This window comes from Setaria viridis, chromosome 8, assembly GCF_005286985.2.
Source record: "Setaria viridis chromosome 8, Setaria_viridis_v4.0, whole genome shotgun sequence".
Classification (NCBI taxonomy): Eukaryota; Viridiplantae; Streptophyta; class Magnoliopsida; order Poales; family Poaceae; genus Setaria; species Setaria viridis.
In genome coordinates this window covers 35,275,996-35,294,774 of record NC_048270.2, presented here as the reverse complement: position 1 = coordinate 35,294,774, position 18,779 = coordinate 35,275,996, and the positions used below count along the sequence as shown (strand labels likewise).

At 44.0% G+C, this 18,779-nt stretch overlaps 1 protein-coding gene across 7 annotated transcripts; it reads left to right on the top strand.

Annotated features, from left to right (window-relative positions):
- The first annotated feature begins 8,641 nt into the window (after positions 1–8,641).
- LOC117833177 (disease resistance protein RGA5) lies at positions 8,642–17,747 on the top strand. 7 transcript variants are annotated; one of them, XM_072295466.1, is made up of 10 exons: positions 8,642–8,799; positions 9,288–9,486; positions 9,568–9,829; positions 10,003–10,231; positions 10,318–10,456; positions 10,569–10,757; positions 11,110–11,552; positions 14,224–16,153; positions 16,243–16,312; positions 17,110–17,747. In XM_072295466.1, the coding sequence occupies exons 2-8, from the start codon at positions 9,319–9,321 to the stop codon at positions 16,136–16,138; spliced, it is 3,345 nt and encodes a 1,114-aa protein (XP_072151567.1). In that variant the 5' UTR covers positions 8,642–8,799; positions 9,288–9,318; the 3' UTR covers positions 16,139–16,153; positions 16,243–16,312; positions 17,110–17,747. The 7 variants fall into 7 exon arrangements, with proteins under 7 accessions (XP_072151567.1, XP_034568484.1, XP_034568488.1 ...); XM_034712593.2 differs by having other exon boundaries at positions 16,243–16,454; XM_034712597.2 differs by having other exon boundaries at positions 16,243–16,454; positions 17,097–17,747.
- Positions 17,748–18,779: the final 1,032 nt, after the last annotated feature.

The following is an 18,779-nucleotide window of genomic DNA, read 5'->3' as shown; positions in this document are numbered from 1 at the left end:
GCGTCCGAGGTGCACCGCTTGCATTGACCAAATTTTTTATTGTGCCCGTTCGAACGCTATTTAACGTCGGTCTAGGAAGTGAGCTATAGGGCGGGAAGTGTGGTCCTGCACCTCAGTCCCATCTAGCTCTAATTTGGATGTCTATTTTTTTCTTCTTAATGAAAAAATCGCCTAGTTCCTCCTAAATTGGATCTCTTTTTTTTCGAGATATAGTCGCGTCTTTAATTTTTACGTGGTGACCTAAGCCTTCTCGATGAACAACATAGGAGGATGGCGTCAATGAGGGATGAGTCCATCTTCTCATTTTCTATGGACGTTCCGCATCTACAGCGAATATTCATCTACGGGATCGACTCGTCCTCTCAACCTCCCAACCAAACACTAGGAAAAAGAGGATTGCCCCCGACCTATCCTAGATCATCCTAGAAACCAAACACGTGACTAGTTCCTCACAGCCAGTTGGAAACTATTAGAGCAGCTCCAACAGATTGAGAAAACTCCGCTCCCCTGTACTAGTTAAAGAGAATTGAGAAAACACATTTTAAACATGAAGGGAACCAATACTGGAGCAGATCCCCTTTCTCTATTCTCCTTTCTCTTTCATCTAATAGTGGGCCCTGACTGTCAGTGGGTAATCTATTTTTTCCTTTCGTTTTTTTTACTCTTTTCCCATTCCTCTCCCTCTTGCATCTCACGTAGTGGGCCGTGTGAAGGGCCCGGCCATGTGGAGGGGTTGCGCAGCGACCGGCCAAAGGGGTGGCATGCGGCAGGGCAAGGTGGCTGCCGGCGTAGTAGTGCGTCAACTGGTGTGGTGGGGTGGCACAGCCACAGGCAAAGGGGCGGCGTGGCCACGGGCGGATGAAAACCCGGTGGTTGGGGCAGGGCTCACCGGCTGTAACATCCCCAAAATTAAACACATAAAAAAGTGAGACCCTTTAAAAATTTTCTAAAACACACATAACATTAATCCTCTTTTTCTCCCCTCATATTAAATTTCTTAAAATATATTCCACTATGCATAAACATCACATGAATGTGCATTTGTGTGCTTTAGAGTTTAGGTGTAATCCAAAGCTTCTAAACACATTTTCAAATAAACTATGTCAAATACCAAAGCAAACAAATGAAAAACCACTAAATCCCTAAGCAGGCTGGCAACTCTAAACCCCGGCCCAACCTTGCACCGGCCCAGCCCGCCTCCATCCCTCTCCTTCCCTTCTGCGCAGCCCAACAGGCCGCTTGGCCTAGTAGGCCACCTTACCCAGCAGCCGGCCCAGTCCACCTGGCCCACCTTCCTTCTCTCACGCCGCCCATTCCTCCCCCCTGACACGCGACGCTGGCGCCCGGATGCGCCTTCCCTAGCCACCTCCCTGTTCCGCGATGAGTGCGCCACACTGCCATGGCCACACCTCGCCCACTCCCTCTGTCAGGATTCTCTTTCCCTCCCTCATAACCTTGCCGGCCACCCTTGCATGCGCATGACACCATGGCCCTATTGCAGCGGCCGCTAAGCTAATCTGCTCATTTCGGCCTTCCCCATGATGCTAAAAAGAGCGCCACGTCGAAGTCAAGCCGGGTCGAAGTCGAGGCTGTCACGCTGCCCCTAGCCACCTCCTTCCTCGCGATGCAGTGCCGCCTTGCCGGCCGCTAAGCACTCACCCGTTGCCGCCACTGTCGGTGTTTTATATTCGACAACCTATCGAGGGGTATCCCGAGGTAGTGGATTGGTTGGTGGGGATCATTGGATCTGGAACTTGAAGGTAAAAGTGAGAACACAAGACACAAATTTATACAAGTTTGGAACGGCACAGTAGCGTAATACCCTACGTCCTGTTTGGGGTGTTGTATATTGTGCCCTACGCTTGGGTATTGTTTGGTGTTGAGGATTTGATCCTCTGTTGTGGTTCTATGAGGTCTTCGCCTACTGATCTAGGGTTTCCTGCCCTACTTTATATACTTAGGGGGCGGGATTACTAGTCGGTTACAAGGTAGGAGTCCTAGTAGGATTACATGGTATGAGTCCTAGTAGGATTACAGAGGAGTCCTAGTAGGAGTCCGTTTTCTTCCTTCCTTGCAGGTAATAGGGATCTATCCTCGACAGCCGCTCAACCTCACCGCTACTACGTGCCACCGTCCAGGTCTGGCCGTTATGCCACCCACAAAAACATCCCAGGTAGCCCTATTATGATGCTCGCGCCCTCTCCCGAGCCTCATCCCCTCTCCAGTCGCCCTCCCTGACAAGCTGTCACTTTGCCCAACTTCGGAAAGCCACCGGCGATGCCGGTCACCCACCAGCCTACTCAAGGGCACTTGCAGCTCGCAATCCTAAACACACCCACGCACCCCGTCGAGCCCCAAACCCTCTCTAGTCGTGCTTCCCCTTCACCTCGCGTCGTCGCCGCTACTTCGGTGAGCTCCACTAGCCGCCATTAGCCTCAATCCACCGCAATGCTTGCCCCATTCACTCCGCTGCGTCACCCAAAGCCCTAGACCCAGCTCTTACCGCGGGCACCGCCCTATAGCGGTTGACAGCAAGAGTTCTGGTGAGCTCCCTTGCTCCGCCACCTCACACAACGCTCATCTTGGGCGGCGCCCTTACGTGGCGCTGACGAGGTAGCCATGTCCGTGCTGGCCCCACATGACAACCACATGCACACGCCACCTGACCTGTCCCATCACCATTCTACCCTGCCCTGCACATGGTCCAGTGGACCGCTCCCTCACTAGCGCCGCAGTACGCGTCCATGCATAGATCCACGGCATAGTAGCGCGCACGACCCATGCTGACCCCACCCGCTGACCACGTCAGCCTGACCCTACCTTTTGGCCTCCCAAACCAACTAAAAATGCTAAGTACACCCGACTAAATGCACACCAAATACTATTCTGCTCATTTCTTTTATCCGAAAATTCCACAAAAATTCTCTAAAATAATAGTTAAATTCCCAAACATATTGGAACCATCCCACATCTTTTTGCACATCCTTAAGGTCCAAAACTAAATAAAATCCTTTTCGGCCAATAAAAAAAGCCCTATTAGTGTACCTAGAATCTCTCCTTTTGCCATTCTTAGCTCCAAAAATATCTAATAAGTTTCCAAAAATACTAGAATATATTCTAAACACATTTATTAGTTCACCTCCCCAAACTCATGTCTTAAACCCCTAGAACTAAGGAGCCACTTAATAAACCTATAGAAATCCTATTTCACTTATACTGGAAACCATGCCAAACTTCCAAATCATTCCTAGGAGCTTAGGAAATTCTTAACACATGCCCAAGCCCCATAACCAAGGGTCCACCACTAAACCACCCCCTAACCCATGAACCTACAATTAGAAAAATCACATGAAATATATAAGATCACCAGAAACCTAGGAAAATCCATCTCAACCCCTTTTCACGACCTTCCTTAAATTCTTTCCAATGAGCTTTGGATTACTATTGTTTGGCTATTGATTGCATGCTTATTTCTTTGATTATCTAGTGCCTTAAGCTCTCCGGGAGGATCACGTTCCACCCCGAAGTTATTTGAGTTCCTCACTCAACAAGTAAGGCAAGTCTTAACACCAACCCCTTGATCATATTTTGATTCCATAATTTATAATACTAAAATCAACCAAGATAATAATATGGTATTGCATATTTCATAAGCCTCATAAAAAATAAGATTAGACATATTCCTAAAAGCAAGCCCTTATTCCTCCCCCTTGTTTAAAACCCTAGGAATGGCTTTGAAACCAAGGCCTATTAGACCTTTTATATTTATCTTCTGTTTTCAATACAAATCTTTTAGGTGTGAGGTGTGGTAAAGGAAACAACTATAAAATTTGACTAGCAACAAGCTAAGGAGGAATGCGAGGTAAGTTGGGTAGCCTCGCAAGGAGCTCCTATCCAACGTTATATCAGTCATATAAGGACCGTTTCATTGAGTAAGTTTTTCTAGTGTATAAGTGCAACCATACGAGCTAAAAAGGTACAGCCTTCGGGAGTGCCTATTTATGTGAGGACTTGATTCACACCCTACTATAGAATCTAGTAAATCATCCCAAGGGGCCACGGTGGGCAACGGATGGACTGGAGCTGGACCTTCGCATAGTTCCAAGTTTGATCAACACGAGTTGTTGGTTGAGGTCCCTAGGACCTGGTGGCATTGTATGCCAGGTTATGATGCATCTTTCCCCGGAATTGTTCCTGAGTGGACGTTGAATGTCCCCTACTTAGGCCCTAGTGGTATCCGTGGATGGAGCTGGAGGATGTCATTCAGAAATGGACGCTGGTGGGTACGGGTCTTGTAGGGTAGTACTACCAAAGACCTTGGTATGGGCTACTTAATTGTAGGGGTAAAGTGTACGAGCTGTAACACCCAAAATTCCATCACAATGCAATGTAAGCAACTCGGTCTAGTTTTTTGTGCTCTAAGGATTAAATAAATTACTTTAATTAAATTACGGTCTTAAATAATTAAAGAGCACTTGAAATAATTTTAGAAGCAATAAGTGCTTGGTAGAGTTTTTGTTTTCTCTTTTATTTTGGCTTTTGTTTGAATGCTTGCTTTTGAATTTCAAAAGAATTTGAATTTGATTTTGAAAACTTCAACTCTTTTTAAATTCTCAAAACCCTCCACCTCTCTTTCCTCTCCTTGGGCCGAAATCCCTTCTCCCTCTCTTTCAGCCCGCAGGGCGTTTTTTTTCTCCCTTCCCCCTTCCAGCCGCATGGGCCCATTCCCCGCCGGCCCATCTCCTTTTTCTCCCCCCTCTTTTCTACTTGCGCCGGCCCAGCCCCCTTCCTTTTTCTCTGGGCCGCCACCTCCCTCCTTTCCTCCACCAGCCGGCCCAAACTGGCCCAACCGGCCAGCTCCTCCATCTCCCACCTTCGATTGCCTCCAGGGACGCACGCACGGGTGCCGTGAGCCCCCCTATGCGCCTTCGGCCGGGGCCCCTCGCCTCCCGGCGACCTTCGGCCTTCTTGACCCCTCCAATCCCTTGTGCCGCACCTTCCCCACCCACTCCCGGCCTCAAACCGACGCTCCCTCCATTCCTCTCCCCGGAAATGGCCGCACAAAGCTTCAAGGCCATTAATGGCTGGCCGGCTCTCGATCTCTCTCGGGAGCCCCTCCGCTCCTTCCTAGGGCCTATAAAGGTCGCCATCGACCTCGCTCAGAGTTCCTCTTTCCGTTTTGCTACTCACCCGTCACTCTCTCGCACCGCCGCCCAAGCCGCGCCGCCGCCCATCCTGTCGTCAGCCGAAGTTCCTGTTCTTCCTTCGGTGAGGGCCCTCTCCTTCCTTCCCTCCTCCTCTCTCCCCCTCTCCCCCATCGGGATGCCGTCGCCTGCGCGCCGGCGAGCTTGCCGCCGGCGAGGCCTCCCTCCCACACCGGTGAGACCCTCTCCCCGTTGGACATGCCTCTGTGTGCTCGGTTGCCCGTTGAAGGAAGAAGATAAGGCGTTTTGTGACCTAGTCCTTGAACTCTCTGTTATTCCTTTTACTTAATTCTTGTGTCTTGTAAATCTTCCAGAGAAGCTCCTGAAGTTTCTGTATACTTTCATTTTAACACAACCCATGCCATCTTGTAGATCTAACCCTATGTTTCTCTGTTTTCGCATGTACTGTTCAGTATATCTTTCTAAAATTCCTTGCTAGCCCCTGAAGTATATAGTTAATTCTGTTTTAGCCCCTGAAACTTGTTTATCTCATATCTTTAGCGTTTTAAATTTGATTTTAGCGATTCTTGCGCTCACGCGATCATCTCTGCATGAACGTTAATTTTAGGAGTTTGTTGTAAGCCTTTGCATATGTTTGTTGTATTGTTTTACTTATTCTTTGTTTGTTTGCCTTGTGTGATCGTGTAGACGACGTGACGTTCGTGGAGGAGCAAGTCCAAGAGCAGCCACCGTTCGAAGAAGAGTACTCCCAGTTTGCTGAGGAAGGCAAGTGGTATTCTCCCCTGCATATTCTTTTTGTCCCAATAATATCATGATTAAACACTTTATTTATTTCTTGTATGTGCATAAGTTTGACGGGAATGCTTACTTTGGACTTACCTAGTCTTAGTCCTTATTCCTTGAAAACATGTTTAATCATGTTGGGTAGACTTGCTAGTCTCTTAATTTGGGTTGGTAATCATGAAAGATGTTAATCATGCTTTATTTATGTTGCTATACCTGTTTAATTGCAAGAACACTTATTTTAATCGGAACATGGAGAACCACCCAAGAAAATAGTACAACCACAACATCACATAGCTCTGATCTTAGCCGAATAATTAGGCATGTGGTTAGCTGGTGGCTTTACCGAAAGGGCAAGGAGGGGGAAGGTGTTGGGTGCATGATCCGAAGCAGTAGCCTTCGCTAAGGTGCTGTCTCATTAACAGGTTGTGGTCCGTATCGCTACTGAAACTCTAGCGGGCTATCAGTTACCTACGTGTCTTTGTAAAGGCTTCGTAGTGGACCCCCCAGCCACTCACCAAAGGAAGTGTTTAAGGGCTTTGCAAACCCGGGCGACACAGGGGACCATGAGTTGTGGGTAAAGTGTACAATCTCTGCAGAGTGAAAACTGATATATCAGTCGTGCTCACGGTTAAGAGTGGCTTGAACCCTCACATGATAATTGAACTTAAAGATGAGAATAAATGTGTTACCTTTAGCTTTGGGTTAATGTTAATGTTATATGCTTAATTGGGTTGGTATAAACTTACACTTAGTAATTAGGTGCTGCTAATAAAATTTGACCAACTAAAATGCTAATCGCTTAAAGCCTTGAGCCATTCCTTGTGAGCCTTGCATGTTTCCCCCACTTGCTGAGTACCAACCATAAGTGTACTCACCCTTGCCCAAACGCTGTTCAGAAGCTTGTGACGACGTGGAGTTATTCGACGACTTCGAGGAGTTCTAGGCAGGCGTTCACCAGTCAAGCCTATGGAGAAGCTGCACTGTGTGTGTGTGCGTTTAAGTTATCGGTGAACGATTAAAGACCTTCGTGTCTATCTCGTTGAGTGTAATAAAGTTCCTACTGGTTTATGTACATTTTTTAGCACTGTCTTTGATGTATTCACTAATGATGTCAACATATGTCTGAGAACGGATCCTGGCACACATATGCGATGCATCTGGTTTTATCCAGAAATTGGGTGTGACACGAGCTCTGCAGAGTTAATTAATCTATTCAAATAGCCGAGGTTCTTGGTCATGAACTCACATAGTCAAATCTCTCTTTGATTAGTCACACCTTGGTATAAAAGTAGAGTAAGAAAGGGCGGATGCCCGTATTTCTGAGATAAGCAGGATCCTGATGATCGCTGCCATTAAAACATGGGAACTGGTTGGGGAGGCTTGTTTTCCCCCTCCAGACCAAAACAACAATATTAATATTTAAACAACTTTTCTTTTAAAAGCCCAAACGGTGTTACACTTCGTATAAGAATGAGTTTCTGCATAAAACCCCTAGTATTCCCTTGATTTACCTTACATGCCATTAGCTATTCTATGTTAAGATACTTGCTGAGTACTTCTGGCAAAAGTACTCAATCTTGCTTGTTTGCCAGGTTGTCTAGGGAGCGATTTTTGTTTTTCTGATGCGTCTTGATTGCTGCCTGCTACTCCTTAAAGGTGATGATACACTGGCATAATTCCCTCTATTTTCTCTTGTTCTTACTTTGATAATCATTCCAATATACGTTGGTGTCAGATACTGATCCAGGGCATGGCACTGTATTACTTAAGTGCGAACGTCTGGGGACAGTCCCCACACCAGCGCTGGGGTGGACGGGTCACGAGCGGACAGAGACGGCAGCCGGCTAGCCAGTTGAGGCAGGGCCCGCCAGCCCTCAGGTGGACGGAGACGGAGGCAACCAGGTAGGGCCCGCTGACGCTTGGGCAAGCGGCGATTGGGTGGACGACGGGGACAGTGGCGGGTGGCGCACGGGCAGCCGGGCATGGCGAGCACTCGCGTGGAGGAATTTGTGTGGAAGGGATGAAAAGATGGAAAGGGGAGAGGGATGAATCCCGTTTCTAAAGGGGAGATGGGGTTAGTTTTCTCAATTGAGAAAAAATTATAGGGAAAGAGGATTGTTTTCTCAATCTATTTTCCCCCCTCAATCCCCTTTAACCAGGAATACAGGGAGAGGGGATTGGTTTTCTCCATCTGTTGCGGTTGCTCTTAGCACCGTTTACACCCCTATCCCTAGTAGTACTTGGAGAATCCTACTACAATTTTGAGGATATTCTCTTCTTCAGTCTCAGTACTCTGAAATATGGCACCCTCCTTTATTATGAGATTTGGGCACATACATGCATCTTGCAACATTTCCTCTGTTTTTCTTTAATGGAGAGAAGGATCAAGTGGAAACAGCCTTGACAAAAATTATGGCATTCTTCATTTTGATTACGAGGTTGGTTGCCTGATTACGAACTGTCTACTACTACAGAATGTATTGATTCGCATGTCTTTATTATAGAACAGGACATGCTAGCTACAGCCAAAGTGTGCTGTATTGTACTCGTATAGCAACTTGTATGAAAACTCGTCAGTCTTCGGAATGCAAATTTTCATAGTGTAAATTCGCTGGGGACATAAAGATTAGTGTACATAGCAATGCAAACTTTCATAGTACTTGTCCAGTACACGAGCTCGTGACAACGTGTTGGATGTTTATTGGGCATCGAGGCTTGGGTCAAGTCAACTTTTTTATTTTACGGGCGGTTCTGTTTCTTTATATCCCTTGCAGCAATAATGGAGGCCGTAAGCTGCTTCTCCAGATCCTTCCCTGCAGATAGGATTCCTTCAAGTGTTTCGATCCAGGTCAGTGCCTCTAAGAAACTGGTTGTTCTGAGTTGGTTTACTTTGCAACATCCATGTTTCCGTTTATTTAGTCCAGAATCTGCTTATGCGCATTTTGTCGCCTTTAGGCCCTTTGTGCCTAAAAAAAAGAAACATGATTTCTTTCTTGCTCTCGAATGGTTTTAGAAGAATCATGTTCTTGCTATATGAAGCAATTTTCTTGAGTGCTTGTGGTACATTGGTAGCCTTCACAACTAAAATTTGCATCAGCTCAGATTCTTAACTACTTCAATAGTCAGAAGTGGCGAGTCTGCAGAGCTAGCAGAGTCCTACAAGTTCATTATGAAGGATGTGATTTCCCTGCTGACCAAGAACTTGGTCGTTCTGTTTTTGGATCAGTTTATAAGGTCTTAGAGGAATCATGTTTTTGCTAGGTGTATGTGGTTCAGGAAACTTTCTTGCTTCTTTGAGCACATTAGAAGCCTTGTTGATAATGTAATTTGTAGCAGCACAGATCCATAAGTACTTAAATCATCAGAAATGGCAAGCGTACAGAGCAAGCAGAGTCTTGCAAGTCTCTTAAAAAAAAAGCAGAGTCTTGCAAGTGCAGTTCCGAAGAATCTACCGGCGTCCTTTCTGAGGCAGATTACCAATGATTTTTCTGCAGAGCAAGAACTCTGTCGTTCCGTATTTGGAATAGTTTATCAGGTATATGATGGTGCCCTAACATTTAAACATGAAACTCTGCCATATAAATCGTTCCACTAATGATCCATGGAGGTTAAACAGGGGATTCTTCCAGATGGGAGCTTAATTGCTGTGAAGAGGCTTACTGAAAACTCACCAGTGCCACCTAGTGAAGTATTTGAAACTGAGGTTGCAAATCTTATGAAACTTCAGCACAAAAATATAGTAGAGCTGGTTGGCTCCTGCCTTGAAGCACAGAAGAGGTTAGTTGAGCACAAGGGAAGATTTGTGTTCGAAGAGGTGGTCGTAAGCTGTCTATGCTACAAATATCCGCCCAAAGGAAGTCTTGAAAAGCATTTTAATGGTATGTAATGTGCTACCCAATCCATTTGAAAATAAGAATCCCAATAACTCTTTATGCTATTATGATTCTTATTTTTCTATAGTCGTTTTTGTGCCACTACTGTAAACAATACACACTTTGGACGAAAATATTATTTCATAATACATTCACTAGTACTTTATTTACTTCCTCAGCGGACACAAGGTCATTTGATTGGGAAACACGATTCGAAATAATTATGGGGATATGTGAGGGTTTACTTTTCCTTCATAAGGCATTGGACAAGCCCATTATTCATATGAATCTTGTGCCTAACTCTATATGGTTGGATGATAACGGGGTGCCAAAGATTGCCGTTTTTTGTCACTCGAGACTCTTTGGTCAAGAGGCGATCCTGCACACAATCAATGCTAAGGAAAATATGTAAGCCAGAACAAACAGTGAAATATGCCTATTCCTTCTAATTATTATAAAGTAAACTACATTTGATGCATGATAAACTCTTGCAGTGGGTATATGGCTCCAGAATGTGAAATCTCCACAATGTCAGACATATATAGTTTAGGCATGCTTATTCTTGAGATCACAACTGGAGAGAAGAACTGTCCCGATGCTGAGGACAGATCTGCAAGGAGATATGTTGAGAATGTAAGACGACATTACTTGATGACTTGATGGTTGAAAAATCCGTTTTAGAAGCTTTCTTTACATTCATTTTATATATTACCTTACCACTAAGGATCAGAATCCTGTTATGTAGGTACATCAACTTTGGATGGCAAATGAAATAAAATGCAATTACCCACTGCTAGATTCAAATCACCTCCAGCATGTAAAAGCATGCATTGAAATAGGGCTAAAGTGTGTGGAGGCTGATCGGAACAAGAGGCCTTCCATAGTGGATATTGTTGGTAAGCTCCATAGAAAATGTGTACCAATTCTTGGTCAGGTATGAATACTCGACACATTGTCACACTAATGACCTCTGCTCAGATCATCTAGTTATTCAAGAAACGTTTCGCTTTTTCCTTTGTTGCAAAGGCTGATGACTAAACCAAATATAGAATCTCAGTTTAAAACACATAATTTCGTTGGTTACCTTGAGCATTTGTAAAGTAGTTGAGACACATGTTAAACTAAATGTCTAGATGGTTTCATCAGCCTTTTCACGTGCAATGGCATTCCTTCGTTACTGGTAAAGAGACGTCATGAGCCATATGAAAAGACGATTGTGAGAGGCATGGTGTTATTGCTAAGCCTATCAGTACTACTGTTTTTACTTGTTTATTTGCTCAGTACAGAGCGGTGCTCGTTTTCAGTACAAATGGGCGTACAAAAGCGTGTCCTCGAGCGTTTTTAGGGATCGAGAAATGAAGGCGATAGAGCTCTTGTCCGAGAAAAAAGCAAATACGGCAGAGCTCATTGGCATCGAGGAGGCTGTAAATGGGCTAATGAATATTATAACAGATGGAAATGAATTGTCCATGGAACAAGGCAAGATAGTTTCCATAGTTGGACTTGGGGGCCTCGGAAAGACAACTCTTGCTCATGCAATATATCAAAAACTTAGAGCACAATATAATTGTTATGCTTTTGTTTCGGTGTCTCGAAATCCTGACATGAAGAAACTATTCAAGTGCATGCTCTATCAGCTCGGCAAGAAAAGCAATGCAAACATCCACGAATCAATATTGGATGAGAGGCTGCTCGTCTATGAACTCATTGAATTTCTTCAGAAAAGAAGGTATGGGTGCAGTACAAATCAATGTATTCCAACAGAAAACGTTTTTCCGGTATGTTTTGGCATCCACCACTTCACAATATTAGTCCATAAATGCCATGCTGACAGACCAAGGTGGTTCCCCCCCCCCCCCCCCCCCCCTATGTTTTGGCATCCACCACTTGGCACCTTTATATAAGTTAACCAGCTATGTCAATACGAAAAACTCAAAAACATTAACCCAAAGTACGCCCCCCCCCCCCCCCCCCTGCAAACAGGATAACCCAGCTTATATAGGAGCATATAAAGTTTGGTACAGACATGACCGAAACCCTGCTGGGGTTACTAGATATTACATATAGAGCAAACCTTCAAACATAGGAACTGACTGAAACTAGAGAACGGAGACAAAGGAGACTAGTTCAGCTAAGACAACACTTTTTCCGTCTCAGGCACTCTACAGATAGTACAGTTATGTTGCCTTTCCATTTCTTCTTCTACAGGGCCACACCCGTTTGCAGTTTTTCCTTGACAAGCTGGCCACATGAAAACTTTTAGTTTGATTGGTAGATAAACCCCCCAGACAAGCGCTGGCCACACCTCTGTGCATTAGCGCTCGATCCATACATGGATTTGGTGGTGTATTTTCCGGATTTTTCCAAGCTCCACCGAATTTTGTCTCGCTCTCCATTTAAGTCAACACCCCTCAGCATGTCTAGTAGAGCTTCCCACTGTGCCAGTTCGCCCGGCCCAAAGGGCCTTCTAAATTCTATTACCTACTCCCCATATCTTTGCAGCATTCACTAACCAAGTTTTTCTTGTTTCTGCTGAACTCATACAGTTGATGAAATATCAGCTTCAGTGGCACCTCTCCTACCCATACATACTCCCAAAAAAGAGGGCTTGTTTAGTTATGGTTGCTTATCCATAAGCAACTTAAAAATAAGCAAATAAGTTGCTTATAACCCAAACACTCTTGCTTATAGACTTGCTTATAAGTTGCTTATGCATAAGCAAATAAGCAACTTTTGGGTTGCTTATGGTTGCTTATGGGGTACTTTACACCTCCTACCCTCATTCTCTCTCCTCTCTCCCCTTTCTCTCTCCTCTCTCCCGTCAGTCCGTCACCACTCTGGTGCCGCTTTCACCCGCCGCCGCCGGCCGCCTCCGCGCCGCCCGCCGCCGCTCCCGCCCGCCGCCCGCCGCCTCTCGCGCCCGCCGCAGCTCCCGCCCGCCGCCGCCGCTCCCGCTCGCCGCCCGCCGCCGCTCACACCCGCCGCCGCTCCCGCCCGCCGCTCGCGCTTGGCCGCTGCCCGCTTCTTCTGGCGCCAAGGAGCTGGTAATTAGTAGGGGTAGTGGGAAATGGGATGGCAGGGGCAAATGTGTCAATAGCAGTCTCATTTATTGCAAATAAGCAACCCAAACCAAACACCTAGACTTATAAATAAGCAACTACAATAAGCAAATAAGCAACTTATAAATAAGCATCTATAACCAAACAGGCCCTCTGTTTGCCACTGTTTACTTGGTAGGTCGCCCCCCTTTCTCTTTAACTTTGTGGACCCCCTTCCAGAATTGTGACCCCTTGGTATCATTGCAACGGGTGAAAGGTTTATTCGGGAAGTATTTAGCCCTCAGCAGTTGACAACAGATGTCATCCTCTTCACAGTTGTGTAGTCTCCATACCCATTTTAGTAGCAAGGCCTCATTCAGAAGCCTAGTGTTGATAATTCTGAGGCCCCCAAAGTCTTTATAGGTAAACACACATTCTCCCATTTTTACCATATGGTATTTAAACTTGTCACTATCCCCTCTATCTCACAGTATCCATTTGTGTCCTTCATGGAACATAAACATACTCATGAGGTATATGGGCATGCTGCTCAGAGATGTGTTAGTTAAGATCAACCCCCCCCCCCCTCCCAATTTTTTTTTGAAATTTATCATATTAGCAATCTTGGTCTTGCTCTCCTCATCAACCCCAAATACCACAACCTCACTTTTATGGTAGTTTATCCTGAGTCCCGATATCCATTCGAAATAGTAGAGGTAGAATTTTAGGTTTGTAACAGATTACTGGTCACATCCAACCATCACCACTGTGTCATCAGCATAGTGAGTTTATCCCCCCCCCCTCCCCCCAATACTGTGTCATTATCTGACCGTGATAACCTCCCATGTTGCATCGAGGCTTCCTCTCCTAGAGATACAACCCAAAGTACCCCTAGTATCTTCTTTTAATTATTTGTGATTCTGAAAAAAATAAAAACCCAAATATCTGAATTACCAATATATGTTATTATAATATAATTTACCCAAAGTGACACTACCTTGCATCTTCCGATACTCTTTCACCTAATCATCATTTTGGGCCTCCCATATGTTGGTGTCCAAAGATCGAACTAAAAAAGAAAGGAAATGTATATAATGCCATGTATGGCCACAATATAATGAATATCGTGAAACCTGACAATAAACCAAAGAGAAAACACAAAAGCCTAGTAGTATTGTAAATTGGATATTCAAAAAATTTATTCCTAAGATTTAGTACTATATTTCTTATCTTAACTCACTAAATCTTTAATAGTCATCTTGCTAGCCTAATATACACATCATATGTGAGAAAAATCATAAATTTTCTACCGTAGCTAGCTTAACTTGCTAATATCATGGTTTTGTGATACCATATGTGCAGATACTTCATCGTTGTTGATGACATATGGGATATCTCTGTCTGGAAAATGATTAGATGTGCTTTGCCAACTAATAATGGTGGATATATAATTATTACAACTACACGTATTTTTGATGTGGCTAAACAAGTTGGTGGTGCTTATTACAAGATGCCAAATCTTTGCATTCAAAATTCTAGAGTATTATTCAATAGAAGAATATTTGGAATTAAAGACACAGATAAATATGAGTTGATCATACTATCCGAGAGAATACTACATGAATGTGGTGGTGTACCCTTGGCTATCATTATGATATCTGGATTGTTGGCTACTAAAGGAGGAAAGAAAAATGAGTGGTATAAGGTCTATAATTCTATTGGTACTACCATAAAAGATAGTCTATATGATGAGAATATGAAAAGGATTTTGTCACTTAGCTATGATGATCTGCCATCCCATCTAAGGACTTGCTTATTATATTTAAGTGTGTTTCCAGCAGGTTATGAAATTGGCAAAGATCGTTTGATAAGAATATGGATAGCTGAAGATCTTATCCAATGTGAAAAACAAGGGGAGAGCCTATTTGAAATTGGAGAGAGGTATTTTTACGAGCTCATAGACAGAGGTATGATCCAACCTGTGTATAAGAGATGGTACTATGACATGACAGAAAATTGCCGTGTACATGATATGGTGTTTGAACTTATCTGCTACTTGTCATGTAAAGAAAACTTCGTTTCTATATTGGATCACGTGCATCACACATTTCCTTCAAAAGAGATTATTCAGCGGTTATCCCTTCAAAATTGCATGGTAGATCATGCTACGCATCGGGCTACTATGAGCATGCAGGAAGTGAGGTCAGTTGTTGTATTTCCATCTGCTGTTAACATATTGCCAGCGCTTGCAAGCTTCAGAGTTCTACGCGTGCTAGATTTACAAAGTTGCTGCCTTTCACAAGGTTACAGTCTGAAGTATCTTGAAAATTTAGTTGACTTAAGGTACCTGGGACTGAGAGACACAGGCATTTCTCAACTCTCTCGAGAAATAGGGAAGCTGCAATTTCTACAGACATTGGATGTAACAGGTAATGAAATTTCTAGCTTGCCGTCGACTGTCGTTGAGCTCAAGCATCTGATGTGCCTACGCATTGATAGCTGGACAAGAGCTCCAAGCGGGATTGGGAGCTTCACATCACTTGAAGAGCTGTCAACATTATGCATCCAAGACTCCACTGATCTTATAGAGGGCCTGGGAAATCAAACAGAGCTGAGAGTGCTGGGTATTGACTGCCACACTGGATGGAACTTCAAAAGGTTTGAGAAATCCCTGGTGGAGTGTCTACACAAGCTGCAAAAACTCCACACATTATCCATCTCAGTTGTTGGTGAATGCAAGTTTGATGCCTGGGTCGCCCCTCCACATCTCCGTAGATTGGAAATAACAGGATGCTGTTCATCTACTCTGTCAGCTTGGTTGAATCCATTGCTTCTTCAGGAGCTCTCTTTCCTGTCCATCGAAGTGAGGAAGCTACGGCAGGAGGATCTGGAGATCCTTGGGAGTTTGCCGGCTCTCTTCTATCTCGATGTGGAGGTGGGCAATCAGAACCACGGAATCCTTCGGAGGCTAGTCTTCCATGATTCTTCCTTCCCATGCCTGGTACATTGCGTGCTTCGGGGATACATAGGGCCCGTGGCGTTTCACCAAGGAGCTATGGTGAAGCTGGCAAGACTTCACCTGGAGATCCCTGTGCTGGAGGCCAGAGACATCGCCGGCGGTTTCGAGTTCGGCTTGGGGAACCTGCCGGTGCTCCAAGATGTCACCTTTTTGCTCCGCCGTGGAGGTGCCAGAGAGGGGCAGGTGGAGGAAGCTGAGCGTGCGCTGAGGCGTGCAATTGAAATGCATCCCAACCATCCCACACTTGAGATACTCTGATGAATTGGGATGAAGGTGTGCTACCTCCACTGATTTTCTTTCCTGATGAACGATGGTTCGGACAGATGATTTCTAGTTATTAACATCAATCACCACACTTGCAGAAATCAAATGCTTCCATCTATGGACAGTGCCATCAGCCAAGCTGACCATGCGAGTACATCAGGCCTGCACGTATGTACGTTAATGTGTCGCAATTTATCAAAAATCTGACATGGTTCTACCCGAACATATTCTCAGTACTGTTATCAGTTATCATATTTGTTCACTCATTGGGACCAAGGATACGCGTTGCAAGTTAGGAAATGTAGTGCTGGTAAGAACACAAGAATATTTTCTTATTATGGTTACTCTATGAAAGATATAAAACTGTCCATTTACTATTCACATGATTTTCTACCCCCAGATCAATCACATGTTGCAACTGTAGGTTCTTTTATTCAATTGGTGGTTATGATTATGTAGTTTTTCTTTTTCAATTGTGTACCTTGATTGTGTATACTAGATTTGCTGATCGCCAGTACGGCATGCTTGCCTGTAAATATCCTTTGATATTTGCTAAAAATCAAATAGAACTTATTATGAATCAAAAACAATCCAATCACCTCCCTGCAACCTGCAACTTGATAGTTGAAATTGTAGAAATCATTGATAACAATGAAAATGAAATTTACAGACTTATCACTTGCAGGTTTAGCTAAGATGTCAGTATATGCTGTCGAACGAAGTCTCTGGACTACTAGTGTGTAGATTAACGTGAATGTATATAATCGATTACAGTGGAACAGATGCTGAAGTTTTTTTTGCTGCTCATATGAGGCCCAAACTTTAAATGATTAAATTCTTTGGATTAGATTTCCGGGCTCAAGCAACCTGATATGTGTCTTTTACATGCTTGCTCATTCACTTTTATGTCTTCCTAGCTAGCTAAATTTTACCTTTGTTTGTCTGAAATGAGTAACGCGGTGCAGGGACAATAGGATCTTGGCATCTTGCAGTGGGGAATAGTACCGCAATGTGCCGGCCTGGTGAACCTGCAACTGCAATTGACGACATGGAGGTCTGGAAAGAACAGAGTACAACAAGTATGTTCCTGCTAGGCTGGTACCGGCTTCGATTCGATGATGCCGCACGCCATCTCCAGCAAGATGTTAGCGGAAGCCAAAGTTTTGGGGCCGTGAGAGAATCTCATTGCAGTAACGGAGCTGAACATCGTTGCGCATTGTTGTGGGGAAGCGTTGGAAGGAATCTGTGTTTGGGCGAATAAGCAAGGGGCACAAGATTCGTCATTTGTAACAATGCAAGTGACAAAAGTCATTGCATTGTTGTGGTTTGATTACTTCATAATCTCAAAAAGATAAACTCGTTTGATCAGCCTCTGCATTCTACTTGCTGCACGGTTTGTTCAAATCGGACTTCATTGGACATGCCAGGCCTCACCGCAGTGACATAGTTCGGAATTTGTATCAAGGGATTTGCTTTTGGGTAACGATGCACAATATATGTTAAAAAAATTTAGCAGGTTATGTTCCTGTTGAGTAGTACAGTGGTTCGACTATTCGTTTTTCAGTGATCCTTTTCAGCACGAATCACTTGCTCAGCTTCTGCACGGTGCTCTTGTTCTACCGTTTGTTCAGATAAAGCTTCAGAGAGTGCTAAAGCTTAGAAACTGCAGAAATGGGAGAAAAAAGAAAGAAAGTTACTGCGAGTGGCTTGCAACTTGTGTCGCTCATCTTGCAAATTTGAGATGTGACCGTGACAGATGCTGGCACAACGGCGGTTCATATAAAAAATGATATTGTATAAAAAAAAAAGGGGAAATGGAAAAAACAACGACGTCGACTCTCGCGGGGAAACCCCATGTACTTAGCAGGCACACGCCTTAACCACTCGGCCAAAGCATCGTTTCATACTATTCACTTTACCTCCAAATTACTTAAACGTATAAAGGAAAAGGGGTAAAATTCACCATATTATTCAAACTATGCGCATACAGTCACAAATTTGCACTTTAAGCAGCTATATTATAGCACCTTCGATGTTTTCAGTTTGTGTATCAGAGGGGTAGAACTTTAATTTTACATAACCACGTTGCTAAGCATACGCTCTAAACCACAATTCTATCTGTGTATCAGATCCATAAGAAAGACTCTATATACTTCTGCTTTGCATAATCTTCCATTTCACCTTGTGAGGTTTGGCAAGTGGATGGCATGCTCCTCAAATATGAAAGCTACAATTTGTATTTTTCAAAAACATTAGGTTAAGTCTAATTCACTTAAAGTGATTTATTAAATATTATGGTTTTACATGGTCAGCACCTACCTATGGCATGGTCAAGAAATGGTGTCCCATACATTATAAAAGGTAAACTAGATGTGTGCATCCCCAATTTAGGTAGAGCCCGGAGATTTACCTTCATTATGAACTATATATTTTACTCAAGATAGCATGCCCCCTGTGAATTTTGTAATATAAGACATAAATTCAAAGCTACAATACATCCTTAATTACAACAAGTACATTATACATAGGATCCTAAGACAAAGAATTGCTTTTTTACATGCACACAATAGGGACAACAATCCTTGTTCTTCATCATAAAATTCACCAAGTGTGGTCGTAAATTCATCCCCCTCCA